This window comes from Pan paniscus, chromosome 13, assembly GCF_029289425.2.
Source record: "Pan paniscus chromosome 13, NHGRI_mPanPan1-v2.0_pri, whole genome shotgun sequence".
Classification (NCBI taxonomy): Eukaryota; Metazoa; Chordata; class Mammalia; order Primates; family Hominidae; genus Pan; species Pan paniscus.
The window spans coordinates 55,403,481-55,428,321 of NC_073262.2; the positions used below are offsets into that span (position 1 = coordinate 55,403,481).

General features: G+C 35.9%; 1 protein-coding gene across 4 annotated transcripts in view; it reads left to right on the forward strand.

Annotated features, from left to right (window-relative positions):
* ARL6IP6 (ADP ribosylation factor like GTPase 6 interacting protein 6) overlaps nt 1-24,841 on the forward strand; it is a 43,052-nt gene that overhangs the window by 1,556 nt on the left and 16,655 nt on the right. For 3 of the 4 annotated variants that reach the window (XM_003832723.6, XM_055108590.2, XM_024927878.4), the window contains exons 2-3: nt 1,101-1,154; nt 15,557-15,689. In XM_003832723.6, coding sequence (XP_003832771.1) covers nt 1,101-1,154; nt 15,557-15,689 — 187 coding nt within the window. Of the gene's footprint in view, nt 1-1,100; nt 1,155-15,556; nt 15,690-17,464; nt 17,987-24,841 lie in introns of those variants that run through there. The other variant, XM_034954299.3, reaches the window with a different exon arrangement.

Consider the following 24,841-nt stretch of genomic DNA (forward strand, 5'->3'; position numbering starts at 1 on the left):
AGTTTTTAAGTTTGTATCCAGGTGTAGTGCACGGAGTTCTGTTGCAGAAAGTATAGTCCACTCGTCCTCTAATAATTTTGTTTTTCTGTCTGAAGTTGAAATATTGGCCGGTTGAAGTTTATTGCAAGGCATACGGTTGTATAATTTAGTTGGCTAGTGTATATTATAGTGGAAAGAAGCAGAGTTAAGTTTAAATTTCCATTCTCACTAGTTTGTGACCTTTGCCAAGTTACTGAAAAAAAGAAAAAACAAAAACTTTGTTGTATGAAAAGCACTCAAAACATTGTCACTGAAGTGTTATTTTTGTACTTCATTAAATATAATTAAATCTATTTAACTCCAGTTTTTATTTGTCCTCATTGCTTCCCAGCGTTTAGTGGGCTGCAGATGGCATGGCATCTAAAACCTTACAATGCTTGATTTTCATACAGAAGACACTTTGGCCAGTTGATGTGGGTTTTACCTCTTCATAAAATGGTAAACTGAATGTGCATAAAATGCAAGCTGTCAGTCTTAAATGATTGGCTGCCAATGTTTCATTTCTTTATCATTCCCCTCCCCCCTTTTTTACCCTTTTTTGAATGTGCATGGAATGTAAATTATCAGTCTTAAATGATTGGCTGCCAATGTTTCATTTATCATTCCCCTCCCCACTTTTTTGCCCTTTTTTGCAATTCTGATAGTTTTGTCTCCTAGGTGGTTTATTTCTCTTTTGCTCGGAGACATTGCCATTGTATCATAAAGTCACAAAACCATGATAAGTGGAATTCCATTGCAGAAGACATTGAACTGTGCTTATTTTGAAGAATAGAGAAAGGAACTGAACTCCACCGAGTATGCCCTTTAGTGTTTACCACTACGTTAGGGAATAAACAGTACTCTCATCCTATGTACGGTATATAGCTGTTGGCTCCCTTAGTGGTCAACACATTAATTTGCTTGCTGAAGGTCACATAGCTGGTAAATTGAATCAGAATTTGAACCCAGTTCTTTGTGACTCCAGAGCACTTTCCACAGCTCCACAATGCCTTCACAGCCCTTGAGTTACTTTTCAAATTATAGTATTACTTTCCTACCTAAGTCCCTCTTTGTATTTGCAGAGTTGCATGCTGAGAATTTGAAAAATGAAGATGATGTAGACACTGGACTATTAGGTATGGACTTAATTGCCGCTTGCTTTGGTTTTGAGCTCACGTTTGTGTTTCCAAATCATGTTTGAACTAACTTTGGGATAAAATACTTAACGTATTTCTATGTGCAGTCATTCAGTCTTGTTTTTAATTTGCATATGTTGGTGATAAATGTTATTAGATTTCCTTTATATGTGTGGAGTATGTGTATGCCTATATGGTATGTTTGCTATAATTTTTTAATGGGGCCAGGTGCAGTGGCTCACATCTGTAATCCCAACACTTTGGGAAGCTGAGGCAGTAGAATCACTTGAGCCCAGGAGTTCCAGACCAGTCTGGGCAACATAGTGAGACCCTGTCTCTACAAAAAATAAACAAAATTAGCCAGGCATGGTTTCACTCATGCTTGTAGTCCCGGCTACTTGGGAGGCTGATGTGGGAGGATCACTTAAGCTGGGAAGTTCAAGGCTGCAGTGAACCGTGATTGTTACACTGCACTCCAGCCTGGGCGACAGAGTGAGACCCTGTCTGAAACAATAATAATTTTTTTAATGGGTACTGGTATATGTATGTACCACACACACTAGTAATACATTTTAAACACAACTGCATGTGACTCAGGTCCAGAGAAATATTTAACATTTTCTAATTACCTTCTGGAAGAGGCTTCCCACAGCTCTTCTCAGGAATTTAAAAACAAAAGAACTTCCTCACTATCTTAGCAAAGGTAAATAATGTCTTATGTAGGCTTCAGGAGGAATTTAAGTTCAAATATCTTTATGTGCAGCTTTTTTTTTGTTTTTAAAGCATTGACCATCCTTGCACAGGTAAATGACTAGGAGAGTCAGACCTCAGTTTCTGCAGTGTCTGTAGAATGCTATAGTTCACAGGTTTCCAGTGAAAAAGGTTATTCTATATTTCTCTCCACCAAAATGATTCTGAAGAGTTGAAAACTTTACCTGTCCAGTATATTTTACTCCTATTTGCTTGATCACTCTAAATTGGGGAGGGGAGATCAAACTTAATCACTCTACATTCGATCACATGAATCAAGTCATTTGATGTGATCGCTTTAAATTAAATCATTTGATTTGATCACTGTAGATAGGTGGTTGAGATACTATGACACATGTCCTCCCCTCTCCCATTCTTTCCTAAACTCTCTAATCTACCACTTTATGGCTAATCACCATTATGGTGACACTAAGTATAGTGTACCTTATTTCGGCAGAAGGGGAAACATGAACCCTTTATCTTCAAATTGCAAAGAAGTTGGTTTCTTAGATATTGCATGGAAACTTTTGTCTGTTGTCAACTTCTTGCATGAGAAAACATACTTTTTAGTTACTCATTTTATCAGTGTATGTTTTTACATTGTTTTATCTCTAGAAATAAGCCAAGATTATTAGGCTTCTCAGAGCTTTTATTGATCTGTCACCTCTTGATGCAGTGGAAACAGAATCTTGTGAACTAGGCATGAATTCTAAACCTTTTGCTGTTTAAAAGTTGTCCTGATTTCTCATTTAGGAGTAGAATGACTGGCAGTTGTTATCTGAAGGAATGGCTTGCTCAATATCAAAAGGAATGTGATAGGTCTTTTGAGATGGTCCTGCTTCCTTTTCCACTTAGGGTTAAATAATCCCATGTTGCTTTTAGGTATGCATGATAGATACTTAATATTTTTACAGCAAATAGGAAAATCATTAAGATTTTGCTAATGGCATGAATTTATTGTCAAGAGTCAGGAATGAGCAGAAAGTGTTGTATCTTTATGGTGAAAAAAACCCAACAGCTATGCCAAAACAAAGCTCATTATTTTATACCAATGGTCAGATGAGCTCCAGTGGTCAGATGGAGAATAAAAATAGTTAATATCATTTAATGGGCTAATTCAATCAGTTTCCTGGGGGTTAATTTTAAAGAATAGTTATAGCAGATGTATGTATTATAACATATGGATAGAGAATAGTCGTCTCTACCAGAAGAGGATTCTTAAAAATCTGTTCCAGTGAAACAGGGCCAAGATGATTAAGCTCTTAATAAGATTGAGGTGATCGGCCGCGCGCGGTGGCTCACACCTGTAATCCCAACACTTTGGGAGGCCGAGGCGGATGAATCACTTGAGGTCAGGAGTTGGAGACCGGCCTGAACAACATGGTGAAACCCCGCCTTTACTAAAAATACAAAAACAAAATTAGCTGGGCATGGTGGCACAGGCCTGTAATCCCACCTACTCGGGAGGCTGAGGCAGGAGAATCACTTGAACCGGGGAGGTGGAGGTTGCAGTGAGCCAAGATTGTGCCACTGCATTCCATCCTCAGCAACAGAGCAAGACTCCAACTCAAAACAAAACAAAAGATTGAGGTGATTGTGGCAACACCTGCCTTTTTTTCTAAGCTGCAATTCTCTACTGTTTTCAAGAAAAATACAAGTTAGCCTATTTACAGAATGTTTTGAATTGACTCCTGTCCTCTGGTTAAAACTCCTCTTGAGATAATTGATAGCTGAAAAGGTAGGATGGTTCTCTCAAACTTGACTTCCATCTAAATCAACGCTGAGTTGATTAACTTAGATATCAAGAAAAATTGCCTCATTAGTTTACCCCTGAGGAGATGCCTATGAAGTTACATCCTTTTTACAATTAATAAGACAGTTTTCACGTGAAGAAACAATTTGAAATATTTAATAAGAAAATGTTGTTGAAGTCATCCATTACGTTTGGGAAAAGTACCATGCAGCCTTTTATCAGATGATAACGATTTTATTATATTTCACTATTTATTTTGCCCTGTTTATTAGGAACCTCGTAGCCAAATGTAATAATGTTTGATTGTTTTGTATATTACTCTTTATTTCTTGGCATACTTATTATTGCCCACACATGCTGTTATCTTAATATTTCCATGTCTCATATTTAAAATTTACTGCAAATTGCCTCATTCTTTGTTTGAAAGTAGATTGGTTTTTAGAAAAAGCAATGTGAGCACAGTAACTGCTCTACCATGAAAGAGTTCTCTTTCTTTTTCTAGACAGACTGACAAAAATTTTGTACACTGCAGAATTTAATTGCAATTTAATCCTAGTCCAAGATTGGCATGGCAGTCAGTAAGAACAGATTATAGCAGCAATTCTCATTTTAGTATGGGTAACAATCACTTGGAGACTTGCTTTTTTAAAAGCACCTGTAGATTTTGTTTTGGCCATCATGATTTCGTGATACAGAACATTAGAAGTGTTAAAAAATGTCCAAGAGAAAGGATGTGTTGGAGGTGGCCCATTCTCTTAAAAAGACACAAGTTGAGTAAAACTCAGTTTCATCCTTACAATGAAAATTGATTGAAACTCTGAACTTGAACTTTTTAGCCAGTGTGTGGACTTTATAATTTGAACCTATACTCTATTAAGGAAGTGTTACAGTGCTATCTGTGGCTGGGTGGGGTAGCTCTAATATTTCATCTAAAAAGTCACAAATATCCTATTCTATAGCACAATTTTTGTAAAATTGTATTATCTATTTGTATTATTCAAGAAATGATGACTAAGGCCAAAAAAAAAAAAAAAGAGAGAAAGCCAAAAAGGACTGGAAGGATATAATCAAAATGTTAGTTTATCTGGGTTTCCGAATTGATTGGTTGTATTTATTATTTTTATTTTCTACAATGTATAAGTGTAACTTGCAATAAGAAAAACTTTAAGGGAAAGCACAAATTTAAGTTTAGAGAATAATATTTTCAGTAATTAACAATAACACCATTTATTGCACTTTTACAATATGCCAAAAACCATTAATTTGTGTGTTATTTCCTCTAGTATTCTCAACTACACTGTATCCATCAATGTTATTTTCTTCTAAACCAAAACTCAAGAAAGTATGTATTACAATTTTTATACCATAGATAGTCTAGGTAGTATAGCAAGGCAGAAAAAGAATGGGTTATCAGCAAGAATTAGCCATGTGCAGCTAAATTATTAGTCATGAAATTATTACAGGACTCTTCTTAACACATAAAAGCAGTAATAAGAACCAGACATTAGGACCCCTAAATCTCAATAAATTGGGTTGACATTGTGTGGTACTCTGTAGTCCAACTTTGGTGGTTGGGAGGGACGTTTCTTAGGCTAATGAAGTCAAAAGTTAGCTGGTATCAGAATCACCTGAAAGATAAATTTTGCTGCTCTTCACATGGTGCAGAATATCTGACTCAGTAGTGTGAGATGGAGCCCAAGAATTTTCATTTTTGACAAGTTTTGAGTTGATGCTCTGCATGCTGCTAGTTAGGGGGCTATATATACTTTGAACACCACTGGCCTAGTAGTTCCCAAACCTGACATAAAAAAAAAAAACAAAAAAACGAAGACCCTGGAGATTTTCTTTTTTTGCTTTTAAAGAATCTCAGACCCTATAATTATCTACTGAATCGAAGTAACTTAATTGGCTGTGTGTGTCAGTGTACACTGTACAATCAGGGCTCATTGGACCATTTTTCATTTCTGAATTATTTCGAGCAGTTCTGTTTGTAAGGATTGAAATTTCATGACTTATTCTTTCTTAGGGATCTTCAAAAGAATAAAGAAAACTGAGCTATATTTCTCATAAAGTTTATTTGATCTTGAAATTACCACATTGGTCTATTGGACATTTTTTAATTTTGAAATACGTTTTAGGATTTTAGTGGTCACATATTGTTCTTTCTCAAAACATTTTCCTATTTCATTATTTTAGTATTACTCATCAATTCTCAACTATGGTCAAAAGAATAAAATAATTATGATGGAATTAGGATTCCAGTAAGACTTTCCTAAGACTTTAAGTAATTTTTTCATCTTTTATGAGGTCTGCATCCTAATTTATTTGATACTGTTTGTAAGTGGACAGATGCTAAGGGCAGATGTGTATACAAAGGTGATTTGGGAAAAAAAATGCAAAAAAGAATTATTGGGTTGACCATTTGAATTGTTTGTAATCTAAAAATGAAAATGTTACAAATTATGGAGCAAAGAAGATTGTTGTCCTCTTTTCATCAAAATAAGCCATGAAAGGCTTAAAAATTCCTTCAAACATTGTGTTTTAATGACGCAAGTGCAAAAAAAAAAAGCAGGAATAATGACAAGCTGTAACCAATTTGAGATGTATCTGAAATCTGGAAGTGGTATTTACAAGATGGATATGTTGTAGATTCATACATGAAGTTAGTAAGCAATTATTTGCACTCAGGTCGTGCCCATTTTTGGTGTACATGACTTTAGGGAAACTGGGAATTGAAATTCGGATTTGCTGTATTTATTTCTTATGAAAATTTTTAACAAAGTTTTTTTCCCACTGTCTTTTTGCTCTCTAAATTATTCTTCAAGTGTCATGAAAATAAAGGAAATAAAAAAGCCTCTTTGGACTTATATGATAAATAAAAATATTGATGACTGTTTTCCCTGTTATACTGAAGATTACAAGCTTCAGAGGAGAATATAAATTTAACAGGATTGCCCATGAATTAATTGTTTAAAGCTGGATGATGGCTATATGAGTTTTATATACTTCTCTCAACTTTTTTCTGTGTTTGAAATGATCTGTAATAAAAGTGTTGGGTTTTTTTTTTTTTTAACTTTCCCATGTGAATCTAATGATTTACCAGTGTTGGGAACTACAGGTGTTATTTATTTTTGAAATTTCAGTCACTTAATCTGTCAGAGGATCACCTTCCTCATCTGTTTCAACAGAAAGATGTAGAAGTGCTACAGGCTGGGTTGCAGGTGGTCGGGCGATTGGGTGAAGGCCTTAACCAGTGTAACTGCTATAGCTACCATGCACTCTGTGTACCCACTATGCTCATGTTGCATTGGCAGGAGAGGAGAGAGCACCTTCCTCTGCTCCTGCACTTGGCTTTGACGTGTAGAGAGACACTTTGCTCTAGGGATTTAAAGACTTGAGCTATCTATAGAATGTGATTTAGAGAGGATACCAAATTATTTAAAATAATGGTCATCCTCTCAAGTTAGAAAACTATAGAATCTAATAAAGTTGAGAACATTTGCTTACATAAACATTTAAAAATTGATGGTTAGTTTCATGCATATGATACATCTAAGTTTTATTAGTAGCCAGCTGGTAATAGTTTTTACAACTTTTAAAGTTACCTAAGTACAGCCATACACCACATACCATTTTGGTCAATAGTGGTCTGCATATATGCCTGTATGATGGTGGTCCCATAAGATTACAGTGGAGCTGAAAAATTCCTATTTAGTGGCATTGCAACTGTCCTAACTTGGTAGTACAATATATTGCTCACATGTTGGTGTTGATGCTAGCATAAACCAACCTATTACCAATCTAGTTTTATATAACCTTCCAGTCATAAAAAAAAATACAGCACAATTACGTGCAGTACATAACATAATTCTTGATAAACAATTATGTTACTGGTTTATGTATTTACTATGCTTCTTATTGTTTTAGATTATATTACTTCTGCTTAAAAAAAGTTGACTGTAAAACAGCCTCAGGCAGGTCCTTCAGGAGGTATCCCAGAAGAAGGCATTGTTGTCATAGGAGATGACAGTTTCATGCATGTTGTTGCCCTTGAAGACCTTTCAGTGGAAAAAGATGTGACAGTGAAAAACAGTGATATTACCTTGACCCTATGTAGGCCTAGGCTAATGTGTGTGTGTCTTAGATTTCAACAAAGAAGTTTAAAAACTAAAAAATTAGAAATAGAAGCTTATAGAGTAATGGTATAAAGAAAAAACATTTTTGCACAGCTGTACAGTGTCCTTTTGTTTTAAACTGTTAGTAGAAAAGGGTAAAGTTAAATTTTAAAGTTTATAAAGTAAGAAAGTTACAGTAAGCTAAGGTTAATTTATTAATGAAGAGAAAAATTTTTTAATTTAGCGTAATCTAAGTGTACAGTGTTTATAATATAGTCTATTGTAGAGGACAGTAGTGTCCTTGGCCTTCACCTTCACTCATCAGTCACTCGCTCACTGATTGACCCAGAGCAACTCTTTGTCCTGTAAGCTCCATTCATTGTAAGTACCCTATACACGTGTACCATATTTTATCTTTTACACTGTATTTTTACTGTACCTTTTCTATATTTAAGTATGTTCAGATACACAAGTACTTATTGTTGTATTACAGTCGCCTGCAGTATTTGGTATAGTAACATGCCGCACAGGTTTGTAGCATTGGAATAATAGGATATAACTGTATAGCTTATAGGTGTGTAGTAGGCTATATACCTAGGTTTTTGTAAGTACGCCCTTGTGATGTACAAACAACAACGAAATCACCTAATGATGCATTTCTCAGAACATATCCCTGTCATCAAACAGTGTATGATTGTATTGTATTTTCATTGTTAGTATCATAAAATGCATTAGTTACGTAAGTAATTTAATCTCACCAGGAAAGATTCCAACAATTAAAGCAAAGGCTTTCACCGATCTACCTGTGTGTCTTTTTACATCTTTTCTCTTTGTTTACATATGTATAGTCATTTAAAATACATGTTTTTTTCACTGTTATAGAAAAAATATAATTGGAATCATGTATATTTTGCAGCCTTGTTAAAGTGCCTTTTGGGGTATATTCTGTATCAGTATACATAGATCTACCTCATTTTTTCATGACTGCATTGTATTTCATAATATAAGTATACCAGTTTATTTAAACATTTCAAATGTCAGAAACTCTTACCCAGGACTTGGAAATTACTAGTATACAGTCACATTTAATCCCATTGTTTACTTATGAAGTTTTATGAAGTATGTGCAATTGATTGCCTAACACTTATTTAATAGGAAACCTTTCCCTAGTATAGGAACCATGAGAGTTTTGTTTTTTTGTGGTGTATTCTGATTATATATGTGTAAATTGGTGCCTCTGTCTGACTTCATAAAACTTCTTGAAAGTTGCCTCATCCCCGTAAGCTAAAACTGTTAAACAAAATGAAAATATTTAGAGCATATAACAGCCTCTTTTGCTGGAAGGTTTTATAGAAATAAAGTTGCTAGCATATTTTTAGAAGAGTAACTGCTCCCTGACACCAGAATGGCTTATTTTGAAAAATAAGCCAAAACAAATATACCCTTAGATAGGTGTCTATAAAATTCCAGCAAAGGGATTGGGATAGGAAATTCCTACCCATCCCTGTTTTTGCTTTGGATGAAAACAGTCTTAAGAGGTTTCAATTGATGGAAAAGATTAGTATACATCATTTCATTGGCCAGACGTGGTGGCTTCTGACTGAAATCCCAGAACTTTGAGAGCCCCAGGCAGGCGGATCATGAGGTCAAGAGATCAAGACCACCCTGGCCAACATGATGAAACCTCGTCTCTACTAAAAGTACAGAAATTAGCTGAATGTGGTGGTGCACACCTGTAGTCCAGCTCCTCTGGAGGCTGAGGCAGGAGAACTGCTTGAACCTGGGAGGCGGAGGTTGCAGTGAGCCGAGATCGCGCCACTGCACTCAGCCTGGCAACACAGCAAGATTCCTTCTCAAAAAAAAAAAAAATTAATATACATCACTTTGGCTGGGCACAGTTGCTCACGCCTGTAGTCCCGGAACTTTGGGAGGCTGAGGCGGGTAGAACATGAAGTCAGGAGTTCAAGACCAGCCTGGTCAAGATGGTGAAACCCTGTGTCTACTAAAAATACGAGAATTAGCTGGGTGTGGTGGCGGGTGCCTGTAATCCCAGCTACTCGGGAGGCTGTGCCAGAGAATTGCTTGAACCCGGGAGGTGGAGGTTGCCTGGGTGGCAGAGCCAGACTTTGTGTGTGTGTGTGTGTGTGTGTGTGTATACACACATATATGCACTCACATCATTTCATCAACTGATGAATATTGAGCTGTAGAGAAGAACGAAGGATGTGTGTATTTATTTAAAAGCCTGCAACCTTTGGTAGCAGTTATTCTGGAAATTTGTAACATCTATGTCCTTGTACAACTGTACCCTTAAGTACAAAAATGTTCCTTGGAGCATTGTTTGTAATAGAGAAAAGCTAGAATTAAAAAAAAACACACACACAACAGAACTGTGGCTGTGGGTATTGATAGGAAAGGTCTCCAGAATATGTGAAAAAAGCAAAATGCAGAACCATTTCTCTGGTGAGAATCTCACTTGTGGAAAATAAGCTGAGAAGATATATATACGTTTTATATATAACTAGCTTTATATATGTACCTGTATTACCTAGATATGTATATAATTTTTGGAAAGATGCACACCAGACTCTTAGCTGATCACTTTTAGGAATGAAATTGGCAAACTGAGGAAGGAAGAATTTCATTTAATATGCTTTCATTTTTATATTCTTTTTAAAGTTGTTAATTCTTTCTAAAGGGCTTATAAAACATCAAAATTTTAGCATGAGGATTCTGCAGGTACTGACTTGTAAAAAATTTAGTTGTTGGGGAGTTACCATTTTCTGTGGCTTTTCTGCTTATTTGCAAATGAATTAGGTAATTTCCCGAATCATAAACACTTCTAGACCAAAATATTGCAATGTACTTTTTTTACCCCTATCATTGTGACCTGACTTACCCATGATGCAGCTTCTGATTAGTTTAAAATGAACATAAAATAATAAAAATGCTCAATGCGAAGTAAGTACTTAGATTGTGGAATAGTAATTTTGGAAAAACTCAAGAATATTCTTGTATTAAATTTGACAGGTACCCTATTAAAGCACTCAAGTGAAAAAGTTCAACAGGCTTTAGAAAGCCTCACATTTGATTATTTTTATGTTACTTTGTGTCTTTCCTCACTTATCTAGAAGTTTCATCGTTCTATAGCAGTCCCCAAACACTTTATTTTTCTTAACTATCATCTTTGTTCTGGAGAAGTATATTAAACTTTGAGTAAACTTGTCAATTATTTTCTCCCCTCTTTAGACATAGTCATCTAAATAATAGCAAATAACAGCTATTTGGCAGTATAGCAACCCCTAAGTTGTAGTTGTAGACTAAATCTTATAATTTTTTTTTTACCCTCTATCCTGATAGATTGGTAGGAAGGTTATTCTAAGGTTCTGTTCACCCAATTCCAGGTTGGGTTGAGGTGCTAGAGGTGGATACAGTGCCAGGATATTGGGGTGAAGGTGCAGACTAATCCTCAAGACATATGCTATAGTGAGTATTGAAGTATCTTTTATTGTGGTCAGGATGGTGTTTCAGATGTGGCAACTTCCAGCCACATGACCATGTGGTGTTTCTATGCCAGGCTTAGGGCAGAGGCATCTGCAGGCTTGGCTCTGTACTTACCTACCAAGATACTGTACACAGCTATACTCCCTGTGTGGTTTTGCATGGGCTTTTCTAGATGCTTTTGTCAGGAAGCCCCAGTAGCACTTCTCCCTTTCCCCATTTACACACATAAGTGCAAACATGCATACAACATACTTTATTTAAACTAAGGAAATCTTTCTCACTTGTCGATAAGCCCCTCACTCTCTCCCTGTTCCACACAAACATTTTATCTGTACTCCAATCAACTCATTGTCTTTGCTGTGCATTCAAGACATGTTGTGTTTATCCACACTCCTATCCCTGATTATATCTGTACACTGGTTTCCGTAAATATTGTGCAATGTAAAAGTAGAAAAACAGGCTATTTCTTCTTTCTGCTTTGCCACATCCCTCTTCTGGAGAAATGAACACAGAGCCCAATAGCTCTTTAACAGGTGGGAGATGGGAGGAGGGAACTATCAGGAGAAATAATTTACCACACTTTCTATTAATAATTCTTCTGAGTCTGTACTTTAACAGTTTTTTCAGTCTGTTACTGAGCTTCACAAGATTTACAAACAGTCCATTGCATGTACTTTTTACCTGCTTCTTGCTAAAATAAGACTGGTGGATAATTTGTATAGTCAGGAAATTTGATAATTCGTAAGTCATCTGCTAGTGTTCTCAACTCTTCCTGTATTCTTGAGGCATGGAACACACTCTCAGAAACCTGTTTTAAAGACGCAGTTTAAAAATGAGTCCACAAAGATTCTGATACGACCTCCTTGCTGCTCCTCTGTTCAAAAAGTACTACCTGACTGAATTTTTTTTTTTTTTACAAGTTTACTTAGTTCTATTTTGAATAGGTAGAATAGTCATATGGGTCAAAATTCAAAAAGTGTAAAAGAGTATAGACTGAAAAGGCTTACTCTTTTCTCCCACCCACTCTTTCCTCCCTCCTCAGAGAACCAGTGTTAAATTCTTACATCCTTCCAGAAATTTTTTAAAATATCTAAGTACAATATATATTTCTTCATATATACAACATATGTATGTATGTATGTGTATAATACATATTTTCCCCTTATTTATACAAATGCATAGAGCTGTTCTGAACTTTCAGTTTTTCAGCTCACCAGTATATTTTCAGGATCTTTCCATATCAGTACCTAAAGAGCTTCCTCATTCATTTTTATAGCTGCATAGTATTCTATTGTATGGATGTACTTAATTAACCAATCCTTTACCTTCATTACTGATTATTTAGGTTGTTTCCAATCTATGTTATTATGAACAAAGCTACAGAGAACAATCTTGTATATACATCATTTTATACAGGTTTGTATAATGTACAAAGGTATATATATATATAATTGTATATTATAATATACAGAGATATATTGTCCTAAAGACATATAAAATTACTGGAGTAAAGAACATATATGTGCATCATTTTAACAGATACTGCCAAACTGCTCTCCATAGAAATTAAAACAATTTACTCTCCAAAACAGCCATGCATGAAGAGTTTCTGTTTATTCACAGCCTCAGCATCAGAGAATGTTATCCAACTTTTTGATTTTTGTCAGTTGATGAAAAAATGATACCTAATTTCTCTGATTATTAATGGTATTGAATTGAGCATCTGTTCGTGTTTTAACATTTGTAGTTTTTATTCTGCAATTGCATTTAACTTTATATTTGGATTTTGGATTGCTGGTCTTTTTTTTTATTGGCTTCTAGGAATTATCTGTATTAACAGGAAATTTTCCCTTATGCTGTAAGTTGCAAAGGTATGTTTTGTTTAAAAATTTTTTGTCATTCAATTTGACATTTTATTTTGCTATGCATATATAGTAATATGTGTGTTTACCTATATACAGTTGTCCCTCAGTATCCATGAGGAATTGGTTCCAGGACCCCCTCTGGATACCAAAATCTGGATCCTCAAGTCCTTTATATGAAATTGGATAGTATTTGTATATGACCTATGCACATCCTCCCATTTACTCTCTCTAATAACTAATATAATGTAAATGTTATGTAAATAGTTGTTATACTGTATTGGTTTTGATTGGCATTATTTTTATTGTTGTATTGTTACTTTTTTTTTTTCCAAATATTTTTCATCCAAGGTTGGTTGAATTCCAGATACGGAACTTGTGGATAGGAAGGGCTGACTGTATATAGTTGAAATTCTGTGTCTTATATGAGTCTTGAATTTTTGTATCATGGTTAGAAAGGTCTTTATCTCTCCAAGGCTATAAATGACTTTTCCAGTTTTTCCAGTGATTGCTTCTACAACTTTATATTTAGATTATTTGGTACATTTTAGAATTTAGTCTGGTATAGGGTGTCTGGTATGGATCTAACTTCTTTTCCTTTTTGTAAGTGGTCACCCCATTGAATTAGTAACATTTTTTATTAATCTATTTGGGCCTTCTTCCGAATCTTGTATTCTGCTTCATTCTGTTGTTTGTTTGTTTGTTTTTGAGAAAGAGTCTCACTCTGTCACCCAGGCTGGAGTGCAGTGGTGCTGTCTTGGCTCACTGTAACCTCTGCCTCTGGGTTCAAGTGATTCTCCTGCCTCAGTCTCCCAAGTAGCTGGGATTACAGTCATGCACCACCATGCCCAGCTAATTTTTGTATTTTTAGTAGAGGTGGTTTCACCATGTTGGCCAGATTGGTCTCAAACTCTTGGCCTCAAGTAATCCTCTTGCTTCAGCCTCCCAAAGTGCTGGGATTACAGGCATGAGCCACCACGCCCGGCCCTGTCGTCTATTTGTGTATCAGTACACACCGTTTTAGGTATTCAGTTCCTATACTATTTCAATATTTGGTTGGACTAGTCTCTATTTTTGCTTATTATTTCATGTCAATTTTAGAATTAACTATTATTCTTCCAAGAAAAATATGCTCACATTTTCAATCTGAATTCTGATGTTACCTCCTTAAAGTGGTAACGTCTTATTTATTCAAAATAGTTATCACAATATATAGTTATCTTGTTAATTTACTTACATGTTTTATTATCTTCCTATCCCACTAGAATTACTTCATGAAGACAGCAATCTTTTTTATTTTGCTCATCCCTATATCCCCATTACCTAGCACAATAACCAACACATAGTAGCCCTTCAATATAGATTGAGTGGGTGAATAAGTGAGTTAATTTATAAAATTTTTGAAAACTTGACATCAAAATAAAGCTGTACTTCTTACTAAAGGGAGTTGACCACTTAAATATCAGTATTTCCTGTCTTCCTATAACCACAAGAAGAAGTCATTATCCTTTTATTATTATTAATGGGTTATGAATAGTATCCAAAAACCTTTAAATTAGCTTACTCCTTTCTTTTCCCTTTATGCCTCCTATTCTTCTCAACCGTTTTTCCTTAAGTCCATTATAATATTGTTCTTTTGACTTGACTTCTGTGAGAAAATACAGTTCCAAACTCAGTGCGAATAAAATCTAAGGTCCCACACATTTGTAAATCAGGAGTCAACTTTTGTTCATATACTGAGCAAGGTTAAAGAATCAGAATAGGTTTATAATGTTCATAAGAAAACTGTAAAGAGGGGATACCCCCAAATTGAGGCAAATTTCAAAAGTGCATGGCGTGGAATGAAAGGAATCACTTAGTACTAAATAATAAAGATAGCAAGGTATGATTTATGAAATTAAATGAAAAATCTGATGAACTTTTTTCCTTTTTCGAAGCAGGGTTTCACTCTGTCTCCCAGGCTGGAGTGCAGTGGTGCAATCTAGGCACACTGCAACCTCAAACTCCTGGCCCCAAACCATCCTCCCACCTCAGTCTCCCAAAACACTGTGATTGCAGGCATGAGCCACCTTGTCTGGCCTCAAGACATCTTAAGAGTCTTGTGAAATGTTTTGACCATGTTTTCTGTAGTTGAATTTTATAAAACTGAAGATGTTATGTTCTTGTTGAATTTACCCTTTTTTCCCACGTATTATCATTTAATTAAAATATTCAATGATATGACTTCTAGTTGTGCTTTAGTAATGTACACTTATTTCTACATAAGTTAGCTTGCAATAAGTTCAAATCTCTTAAAATATCAGATCCATATAATTTAGAAGATGAGAAATATACATGATCTGAACATGAGAATACTGGTTTAATTTAAATTGTTTTGGTGTTAATAATGTACTTTTCCCCCTCTCTTTTCCTGTTAAGGATTCTGGACTCTACTTATAATATCCCTAACTGCTGGATTCTCCTGTTGCAGCTTTTCTTGGACAGTGACTTACTTTGATTCTTTTGAACCAGGAATGTTTCCTCCTACTCCTCTTTCACCTGCCAGGTTCAAGTAAGTATTCCTGTTTCCTGTTTATTTTTTAAATGCATTTCAACTCTTGAAAATACTAAAATACACAGAAGCAAAAGGCTGATTGTGAGGTATGTTGAGGCTTCAGTCTTTATAAAGCACTAATAACATAGGACTTTTCAGCTTGTAGGCTCAGCCTTTAGATACATGAGAATAATATTTTAAATTCTATATCTAGATAATGCTTTGTTTTCTAAAAACTGAAATTCAGGGGCTTATTTCACAAGTAAGAACCTTTGATGGCTATTTGTCCTTTTGGAATAGAATTTGATTTAAAACAGTTTATAAAGGCAAAATTAATACCAACAATTTGAAAGTTTTACTAGGTTCACACATGGTCAGACTTACAAGAACATAATAATTGGATTGGACTTTTCCTTAGGATTTTAACTTTGTGTAATAATTAGCAAACATTTATGGTACCCAATTTATATGTCTAGACCAGATTGGATGCTTTTCATAGTGGAACAGTATTAAATTTCTTTGGTCTATATTTTCCATGTTTCAGAGAATTTTAAAAAATTCAGTAGTGTTCTAACCTAGTTTATTGATGCCAGGAAAGTTCCAATTTTAAATATAAATTCCGAAATAGGAACATCTAAGATCTCTAGTTTATTCTGGAAATTTGGGGAGGACATGAAGACAAGAAACTAAATTATATTAAGTTTATGTATGTTATTCTAATACTTACTATTGTTACTACCAGCTCTAGCCTACCTCATGGACAAGTTGTAGAGATAAAAACATTTACTTGAAAGACTTTATAAAATCAAAATTATACTAGTATAGTTATTAATAATCATTCGTACTACTGGCCTTCATTATTAGTAAACTCCCAATTTTTTTTGTCTCATATCTTTTAAAATTTTGGCTCGACTTCAAATGAAATGTGAATTTGTATATATGTGTATTATGTATATGTATATATTTTTAATGTTTTAATCCCTATGTGTATATGAAATGTAAGTCATATGCTTTCCAATAAATTTTAGTTATGTGTTTTTGAGGTGGATAAATAATAATCTAAATTGACTAAGAGTTAGGCCTAACATTACAATGCCATCCCGTAGTTTACATGGGTACCACTCAATTAGAAGTTTACTTTAATAACAGGTATAAGTCTAGGGTAATGAGACTCGTTTCAAAAAATCACCAAAAAAGTAATCGTATTTTTTCGTTTTATTTATATCTCACTTCCCTGAATTCTAGCCACACATTTCTCGCTGTTTAATAGACCTTGCTATCCAGATTTCAGAAAGCATTTTGCACTTAGAGTGATTAAAACTCTTGTCTTTGCTTTGAAGCCATCAATATACACCCATTTCACTCACCAGAGCTTGAAATTCTTATTCATTGTATTTGTCTATTCACCAAGTCCAGTCCTTCCTGACTTTTTAAATGTCATTAGAATGCTTCCTGTTTGCATTTTCACTGTTTTTGTACTATTTAAGGCTAGTGTGCTTGACTTCTTGGCCTTCTGTCCTCTAAGTTCTCACTCTTCTAATTCACTCTATATACAGTCAGCCCTCTGTATCCATGGGCTCCACATCCTTGAATTCAACCAACCATGGATAAAAAATATTTGGGAAAAAAATTGCAATACAACAATAAAAAGTAATACAAATAAAAAACAGTATAGACAACTATTTACACAGCATTTACTTTATATTAGGCATTATAAGTAATCTAGAGATGATTTAAAGTATAGGGGAGGATGTGCATACGTTATAGGCTAATACCATGCCATTTTATATAAGGGACTTGAACATTCATGGATTTTGGTGTTTGTGGGAATCCTGGAACCAATCTCCCAGTGGATACCAAGGTGCAACTGAACTGCTGTCTTTCCATTAACAAAAAGAGATACAGTCACAGCCCTCTATTGGTTAAAAGCCTTCAGTAGCTTTCCTGTTGCCTTCAGAATAAAGTCCAACTCTTAAGTATAGCAGAACAGTCCTTCCCCAAATGACCCTACCCTACTTTTCCAACCTCAGCTATTTCCCTACTGCACCCTGTATTGTAGTCACATACCAGATTAGCTTGGCATCCCCCTCATAAACTATGCAATTTTGAGAAGTCATGATTTTACTCTTGCTGTTCTCTCTTCCTGGATTATCATTTTCCCTTTCACGTTGTCTTTTACCACTGTCACGATTCATTAACCTTATAAGTGTAAGAAGCCTCTGGGGTTAGAGAAGGTTTTAGTATTCTGTTAAAGATCTGCTATTCTGAGGGCATTTAACTAATTTTAAAAAAAATTATCTTTGCATTTTGTATTAAATTAGAATCAATTTAATAAAGGGCCTCAATTTTCAATGTATTTATTAATGTATTAGTCTGTTCTCATGCTGTCTAATAAAGACATACCCAAGACTGGGTAATTTATAAAGGAAAGAGTTTTAATTGACTCACAGTTCCACATGGCTGGGGAGGCCTCACAATTATGGTAGAAGGCCAAGGAGGAACAAAGGCACATCTTATATGATGGCAGGCAAGAGACTGTGTGCAGGGGAACTGCTCTTTATAAAACTGTCAGATCTTGTGAAACTCACTCACTATTATGAGAACAGCAGCATGGGGGTAACCACCCCCATAATTTAATTACCTCCCACACGGTCCCTCCCACAACACATGGGAATTATGGGAACTGCAATTCAAGATGAGATTTGGGTGGGGCACAGCCAAACCATGTCATTCTGCCCCTGACCTCTCCCAAATCTCATGTCCTCACCTTTCAAAACCAATCATGCCTTCCCAACAGTCCCCCAAATTTCAGCATTAACTCATAAGTCCACAGTCCAAGGTCTCATCTGAGGCAAGGAAAGTCCCTTCTGCCTATGAGCCTGTAAAATTAAAAGCAGGTTAATTACTTCCAAGATAACAGTGGCGGTACAAGCACTGTAAATACACCCATTCCAAATGGGATAAATTGGCCAAAACAAAGGGGCTACAGGCCCATGCAAGTCCGAAATTCAGTAGGGCAGTCAAATCTTAAAGCTCCAAAGTGATCTCCTTTGACTCCATATCTCACATCCAGGTCACACTGATGAAAGAGGTGGGTTTCCATGATGTTGGGCAGCTCTGCCCCTGTGGCTTTGCAGGGTACAGCCTCCCTCCTGGCTGCTTTCACAGGCTGGCATTGAGAGTCTGCAGCTTTTCCAGGCACATAGTGCAAGCTGTCAGTGGATCTCTACTGTTCTGATGGCCCTCTTCTCACAGCTCCACTAGGTAGTTCCCCCGTGGGAACTTTGTGTGGGGGCTCCCACCCCACATTTCCCTTCTGCACTGCCCTAGCAGAGAGGTTCTCCATGAGGGCTCCACCCCTGCAGCACACCTCTACCTGAACATCTAGGCGTTTCCATACATCCTCTGAAATCTAGGTGGAAGTTGCCAGACCTCAGTTCTTGACTTCTGTGCACCTGCAGTCCCAACACCACATGTAAGCCACCAAGGCTTGGGGTTTGCACCCTCTGAAGCAACAGCCTGGGGTGTACATTGACCCCTTTTAGCCACGCCTGGGACACAGGGTACCAAGTCCTGAGACTGCCCAAAGCAGCAAGGCCCATGAAACCATTTTTTTCTCGTAGGCCTCCCAGCTTGTGATGGGAGAGGCTGCTGTGAAGACCTCTGACATGCCCTGGAGACATTTTCCCCATTGTCTTGGCAATTAACATTTGGCTCCTCGTTATTTCTGCAAATTGCTACAGCTGGCTTGAATTTCACCTCAGAAAATTGTTTTTTCTTTTCTGTCACATAGTCAGGCTGCAAATTTTCTGAGCTTTTATGCTTTTCTTCCCTTTTAAACATAAGTTCCAATTCCAAACCATGTTTTTGTGAATGAATAAAACTGAATGCTTTTTTTTTTGGGAGATGGAGTCTTGCTGTGTCACCCAGGCTGGAGTGCAGTGGCACGATCTTGGCTCACTGCAAGCTCCGCCTCCTGGGTTCATGCCATTCTCCTGCCTCAGCCTCCTGAGTAGTTGGGACTACAGGCGCCCACCACCACGCCCGGCTAATTTTTTTTTGTATTTTTAGTAGAGACGGGGTTTCACCATGTTAGCCAGGATGGTCTCGATCTCCTGACCTCGTGATCCGCCCACCTTGGCCTCCCAAAGTACTGGGATTACAGGCGTGAGCCACCTCACCCAGCCAAAACTGAATGCTTTTAAGAGCACCCAAGTCAACTCTTGAGTGCTTTGCTGCTTAGAAATTTATTCCACCAGATACCCTAAATCATCTCTCTCAAGTTCAAAGTTCCACAGATCTCTAGAGCAGGGGCAGAATGCTCCCAGTCTCTTTGCTAAAGCATAGCAAAAATCACCTTTGCTGCTCCAGTTCCCAATAAGTTCCTCATCTCTGTTGGAGACCACCTCAACCTGGACTTCATTGTCCATATCAATATCGGCATTTTGGTCAAAGCCATTCAGCAAGTCTCTAGGAAGTTGCAAACTTTCCCACATTTTCCTGTCTTCTTCTGCACCCTCCAAATTATTTCAACCTCTCCCTGTTACCTAGTTCCAAAGTTACTCCCACATTTTCAGGTATGTTTACAGCAGCAACCCGCTCTACCGGTACCAATTTACTGTATTAATCTGTTCTCACACTGTTAATAAAGATATACCTGAGACTGGGTAATTTATAAAGGAAAGAGGTTTAATTGACTCACAGTTCCACATGGCAGGGGAGGCCTAACAATCATGGCAAAAAGGCGAAGGAGGAGCAAAGGCACATCTTACATGGCAGCAGGCAAGAGAGCATGTGCAGAGGAACTGCCCTTTATAAAACCATCAGGTCTCAAGAGACTCACACACTATTAGTGGAACAGCCACATGGGGGTAACCACCCCCATGATTCAATTACCTCCCACCAGGTCCCTCCCATGACGTGGGGATTATGAGAACTGCAATTCAGGATGAGATTTGGGTGGGGACCCAGTCAAACCATATCAATTAATAATTAGCATTTTTTGTTTTTGGGTTTTTTTGAGACAAGGTCTGGTTTGGTTCTGTTATCCAAGCTGGAGTGCAGTGGCATGATCTTGGCTCAGTGCAACCTCCACCTCCCAGGCTCAAGTGATCCTCCTGCCTCCACCCTCTAATAAGCTGGGACTATAGGCGTGTCACCATGTCAAATAATTTTTTTATTTTTTGTAGAGACGGGATTTTGCCATGTGCCCAGGCTGGTCCCAAAACCCTGAGTTCAAGCAGCCTGGCCACCTTGGCCTCTCAAAGTGCTGGGATTACAGGCATGAGCCACTGCACCCAGCCTAGTGATCCAGTTTTAATATGAAATGGTGTCATATTAGAGCCTTAGATTATGTACTTATTAATAAATCTCTAAAAATGGTTTTGAAATTATATAAAATATATGTTGTGTATGCACAAATGAATACAAAATATAAAATATACACATTCATTTCTATACATACAAAATATAGAAGATGTGTATATATATTTGTGTATGTGTATATATTTGTATATAAATAGAATATATATACACATTATAAATGTGTATAAATACAAAATAATGCATATATATATTATGTAGTCCTAGCTACTGGGAGGCTGAGGCAAAAGGATTGCTTGAGCCCAGGAGTTTATTATACAAAATAATGTGTATATACATTTTGTATTTGTACAAAATAATGTGTACATGTATACAAATATAAATGATATATATACCCAAATATAAGTGAAATATTTACACACACACACACACACACAAATACAAATGAAGTTGTTTTATAGTCAAAACCCTGCCCTCTAGTGTTTATGGAAAATATGCCGTTATTTCAGAAATGTCAGATTAAGTATATTCTCTATGTCACCAGTAGAGTGAGTCCTTGTACAGGGAAACAACTTCTCCACATTTTGAGAAAGTTGAAATCTTCAGACTTTATTTTCTTCAAAATTAAATTGATATATTTTATCAATATGTGACATCATACTTTTATAAAAATATCTTTGTGATGGGTTATGTATTTTATCACCTAAAATAAGTAATAATATTAACGTAAGCATTTTTCCTAAATATATAAAAGTAATTCAGATTCTTTATTGAAAATTCCAAAAAAGAAAAAGAAAAATGGAAATAATCAAGGAAAATTACTGCTGACATTTTAACATATATTTTTCCATTCTTTATGCATATTTTAAAAATTGAAATTGGGATCACAATGTATATACTTTTTCGTAAGAGAGTAAAATAAATCATATATAACTGGTTTGTTAAAATAGTAGTCTTTTGCTATCTCTGCAGACTTAAGTACCTGGGTTTTGTTTTTTTTTAACAGAATAGTTGAAGTGGGAAAACCATTTGAGAAGACCATATTTACTGTGACTATCAATTGTGTTTCCCTAGAAACAAACCCCTCAGAGGAAGAAAAAAAGTAACATTTATTACTGTTTAGTAAATATTAGGTGACATATTTAATGAAATCATCAGTTTGGATCAATAATTCATAAGAAGAGGTTGAGATTAGAAATAAAAGCATTTTCTTTTATTCAAATTTTTTATGTTTACTGTTATATATTAGATAAATCTTAGCAATTTTCACTTTTACGTAAGCACAAGATGTTTAGGAAATACAAGATAGAGAACTTTGCAAGATATATTTCCAGATAGGTACTTAATGGACTTCAACAGGCATATTTTTTGGAAAGATGGTTCCATGTATATGTAAACTTCGCTAAGTCAAAAGGTATAGTGCAATATCACATATATAAACTTGTCAATTAGTAAGCTATCCTTTTCTTTGTGTATTTAATCCAGTAGACTGGATGGAAAGTCTTGTTTTGGTTGTTATTAAAGATTTGTTAACAGTGTTAAAGAACAAGAGGCAGAGGCAGTAAGTTTAGATTTTTTGGAATATCTAAATAGGCATTCCCATGTTTCATTATGTTATAATTCATTATCCTGCTTCTTCTGCACTACCTACTCAACATCTCCAGTTCATTTCTCATCACTTTTCCCTGTTCATTGTCTGGGTTTTGTGAGTGATTTCCAAGAGACAAATGTAACAGTGTATATATAGTCAGTATTTAACATTTTGGTTATCAGCTTTAATTATAGTTTTCAGGAGTTATTGCATCTATGTTACCTACCCATGGAAAAATACTGCATACAAAGAAAAGCTAGAACTCTAAAGATAATCGTGGGCTGGGCATGGTGGCTTATGCCTGTAATCGCAGCACTTTGGGAGGCCAAGGTGGGAGGATGGCTTGAGCCTAGAAGTTTGAGACCATCCTAGTCAACATAGTGAGATGCTGCCTCTACAAAAAATTTTAAAAAGTATCCAGGTGTGGTGAAATGAGCCTGTATTCCTAGCCACTGGGAGGCTGAGGCAGAAGGATTGTTTGATCCCAGGAGTTGAAGGCTGCAGTGAGCTATGATCGTGCCACTGCATTCCAGCCTCAGTGACAGAGCAAGATACGCTCTTTAAAAAAAAAAAGAAAAGAAAAAAGAACTTTGGGGTTCATTCTAGGCTTGGCCATTGGCAGCAGAACTTTAAAGTCCTCTTGATTGGGAAAATGTTAGTTATGGATACCAGCTGTGCCTTACAGTGCATTTTCCTGAACAAGTCTACCTTTTAAGCTAATATTCTAGGATTTCTAGGGATGTCTTAAGAGAGTCCTATTAAACATTATGGGGGAACTAATGCCCTCCTAAGCCACCCATCTCGTAGGTGTTACTATTAGTCTGGTGTTTCCATTTTTTAATAGATGAAGAAACCAAGTCTCAGAAGTTTAAGCCACTTGCACAAAGTCAAGTAATTTGCAAGTAACATAGTTTGCAACTGACTGTTTATTTTTATTCACCATACTAGCTAACTTACCTCCTCTGCATTATGAAATTCATCATCAATAGGAGGAATTTCACTAATTGAAACAGCATCATTTTATTGACAATTAACAGGCACTCTGAGCTTTTGCTATGTGGCAGTTTTGCCCCCACAATATTGCTAAATCAAAATCTGTTCTTAACATCAGACTTTCTCTGTCTTTTCCATTGTTTTCTCCTAGTACCTGTATTCCACTTTAAGACTGCACTCCACACTTCACATCACCTATGCTCAAGCTTCATCTAGTGGTGAAAGTATGTAGCTGCAGGTTAATAGTTATTCAGTGTGCTAGAAATAAAAACCACTCTGATAATAAATGTCACATCTAGGATAGAAATGTTACTCTATAGTAATAAGCTTAGTGGAAAAATGATAACATGAGTGATGGGTCGTATTGCTGACATGAAAAAATGTTCACTATTTAGATCAAACGTCAAATTTAACAGCATATACTCAAATAACCTTCACAGTAGGACATTAACATTGTAGGAATGTAAAACAACCTGGGGATTCCAAAATAAGTCATTTTTGGCAAGTAAAGTTGGTTTATTAATTTTAAATCTAGTTAATTTGTATAAACTAAGCATACAGAGTAAAGTGGCAAGCGCCCCTAGCATGTAATGATTTCCGTAGCTGAAATCATTGTGAAGGGAGTTACTATGCCAAGGAAGCTCCTTAATAGGACTATTATTTTATGCTAAAGATATCCACAGATATTTATTTCCACGGAGGAAAAAAAATCAATGCTTGTATTTAAAGTTATGAGGATAGTTCAACTATATAAATGGAAATAAAGTACTGCTGGAAATTTCAAATTGCAAGCTTATGTTGATCAAAGGTATATAAAAGTAAGATTTCTGGTGAATTGGATATCTGAATCCAAAGCTTGGAATGTTGAATCATCCAGTGAGAAACTGATTTTAAATAATTTTCTCTCTGTTTTGAAAAATGCTATAGAAATAGTATGTCTTGCAGTCACAGCATTGTAGTTTTTGGAGCATGTCTCAGTTCTTAAATCTTCAGTTGACTTCTATGCTAAGAGATTTCTTATCCTGAATCTTACAAGTGAACATGAGTCTTTTTGAGGCATAGATTGAATTGTTTTGAAAAGAAATCTCCACCTTGAGTATAACTCTGTTCAGTTTAATGACCTCGAACATCTATGTTTATGCTAAAAATATTTTTGAAAGGCATCATTTAAAATTTTCCTAGATAGCTTTTAAAAGAGACCAAAACCTTCAAAGTCATCTCACAGATAGTCATTTTGAATTACCAGAAGTCAAGCAAAATTATT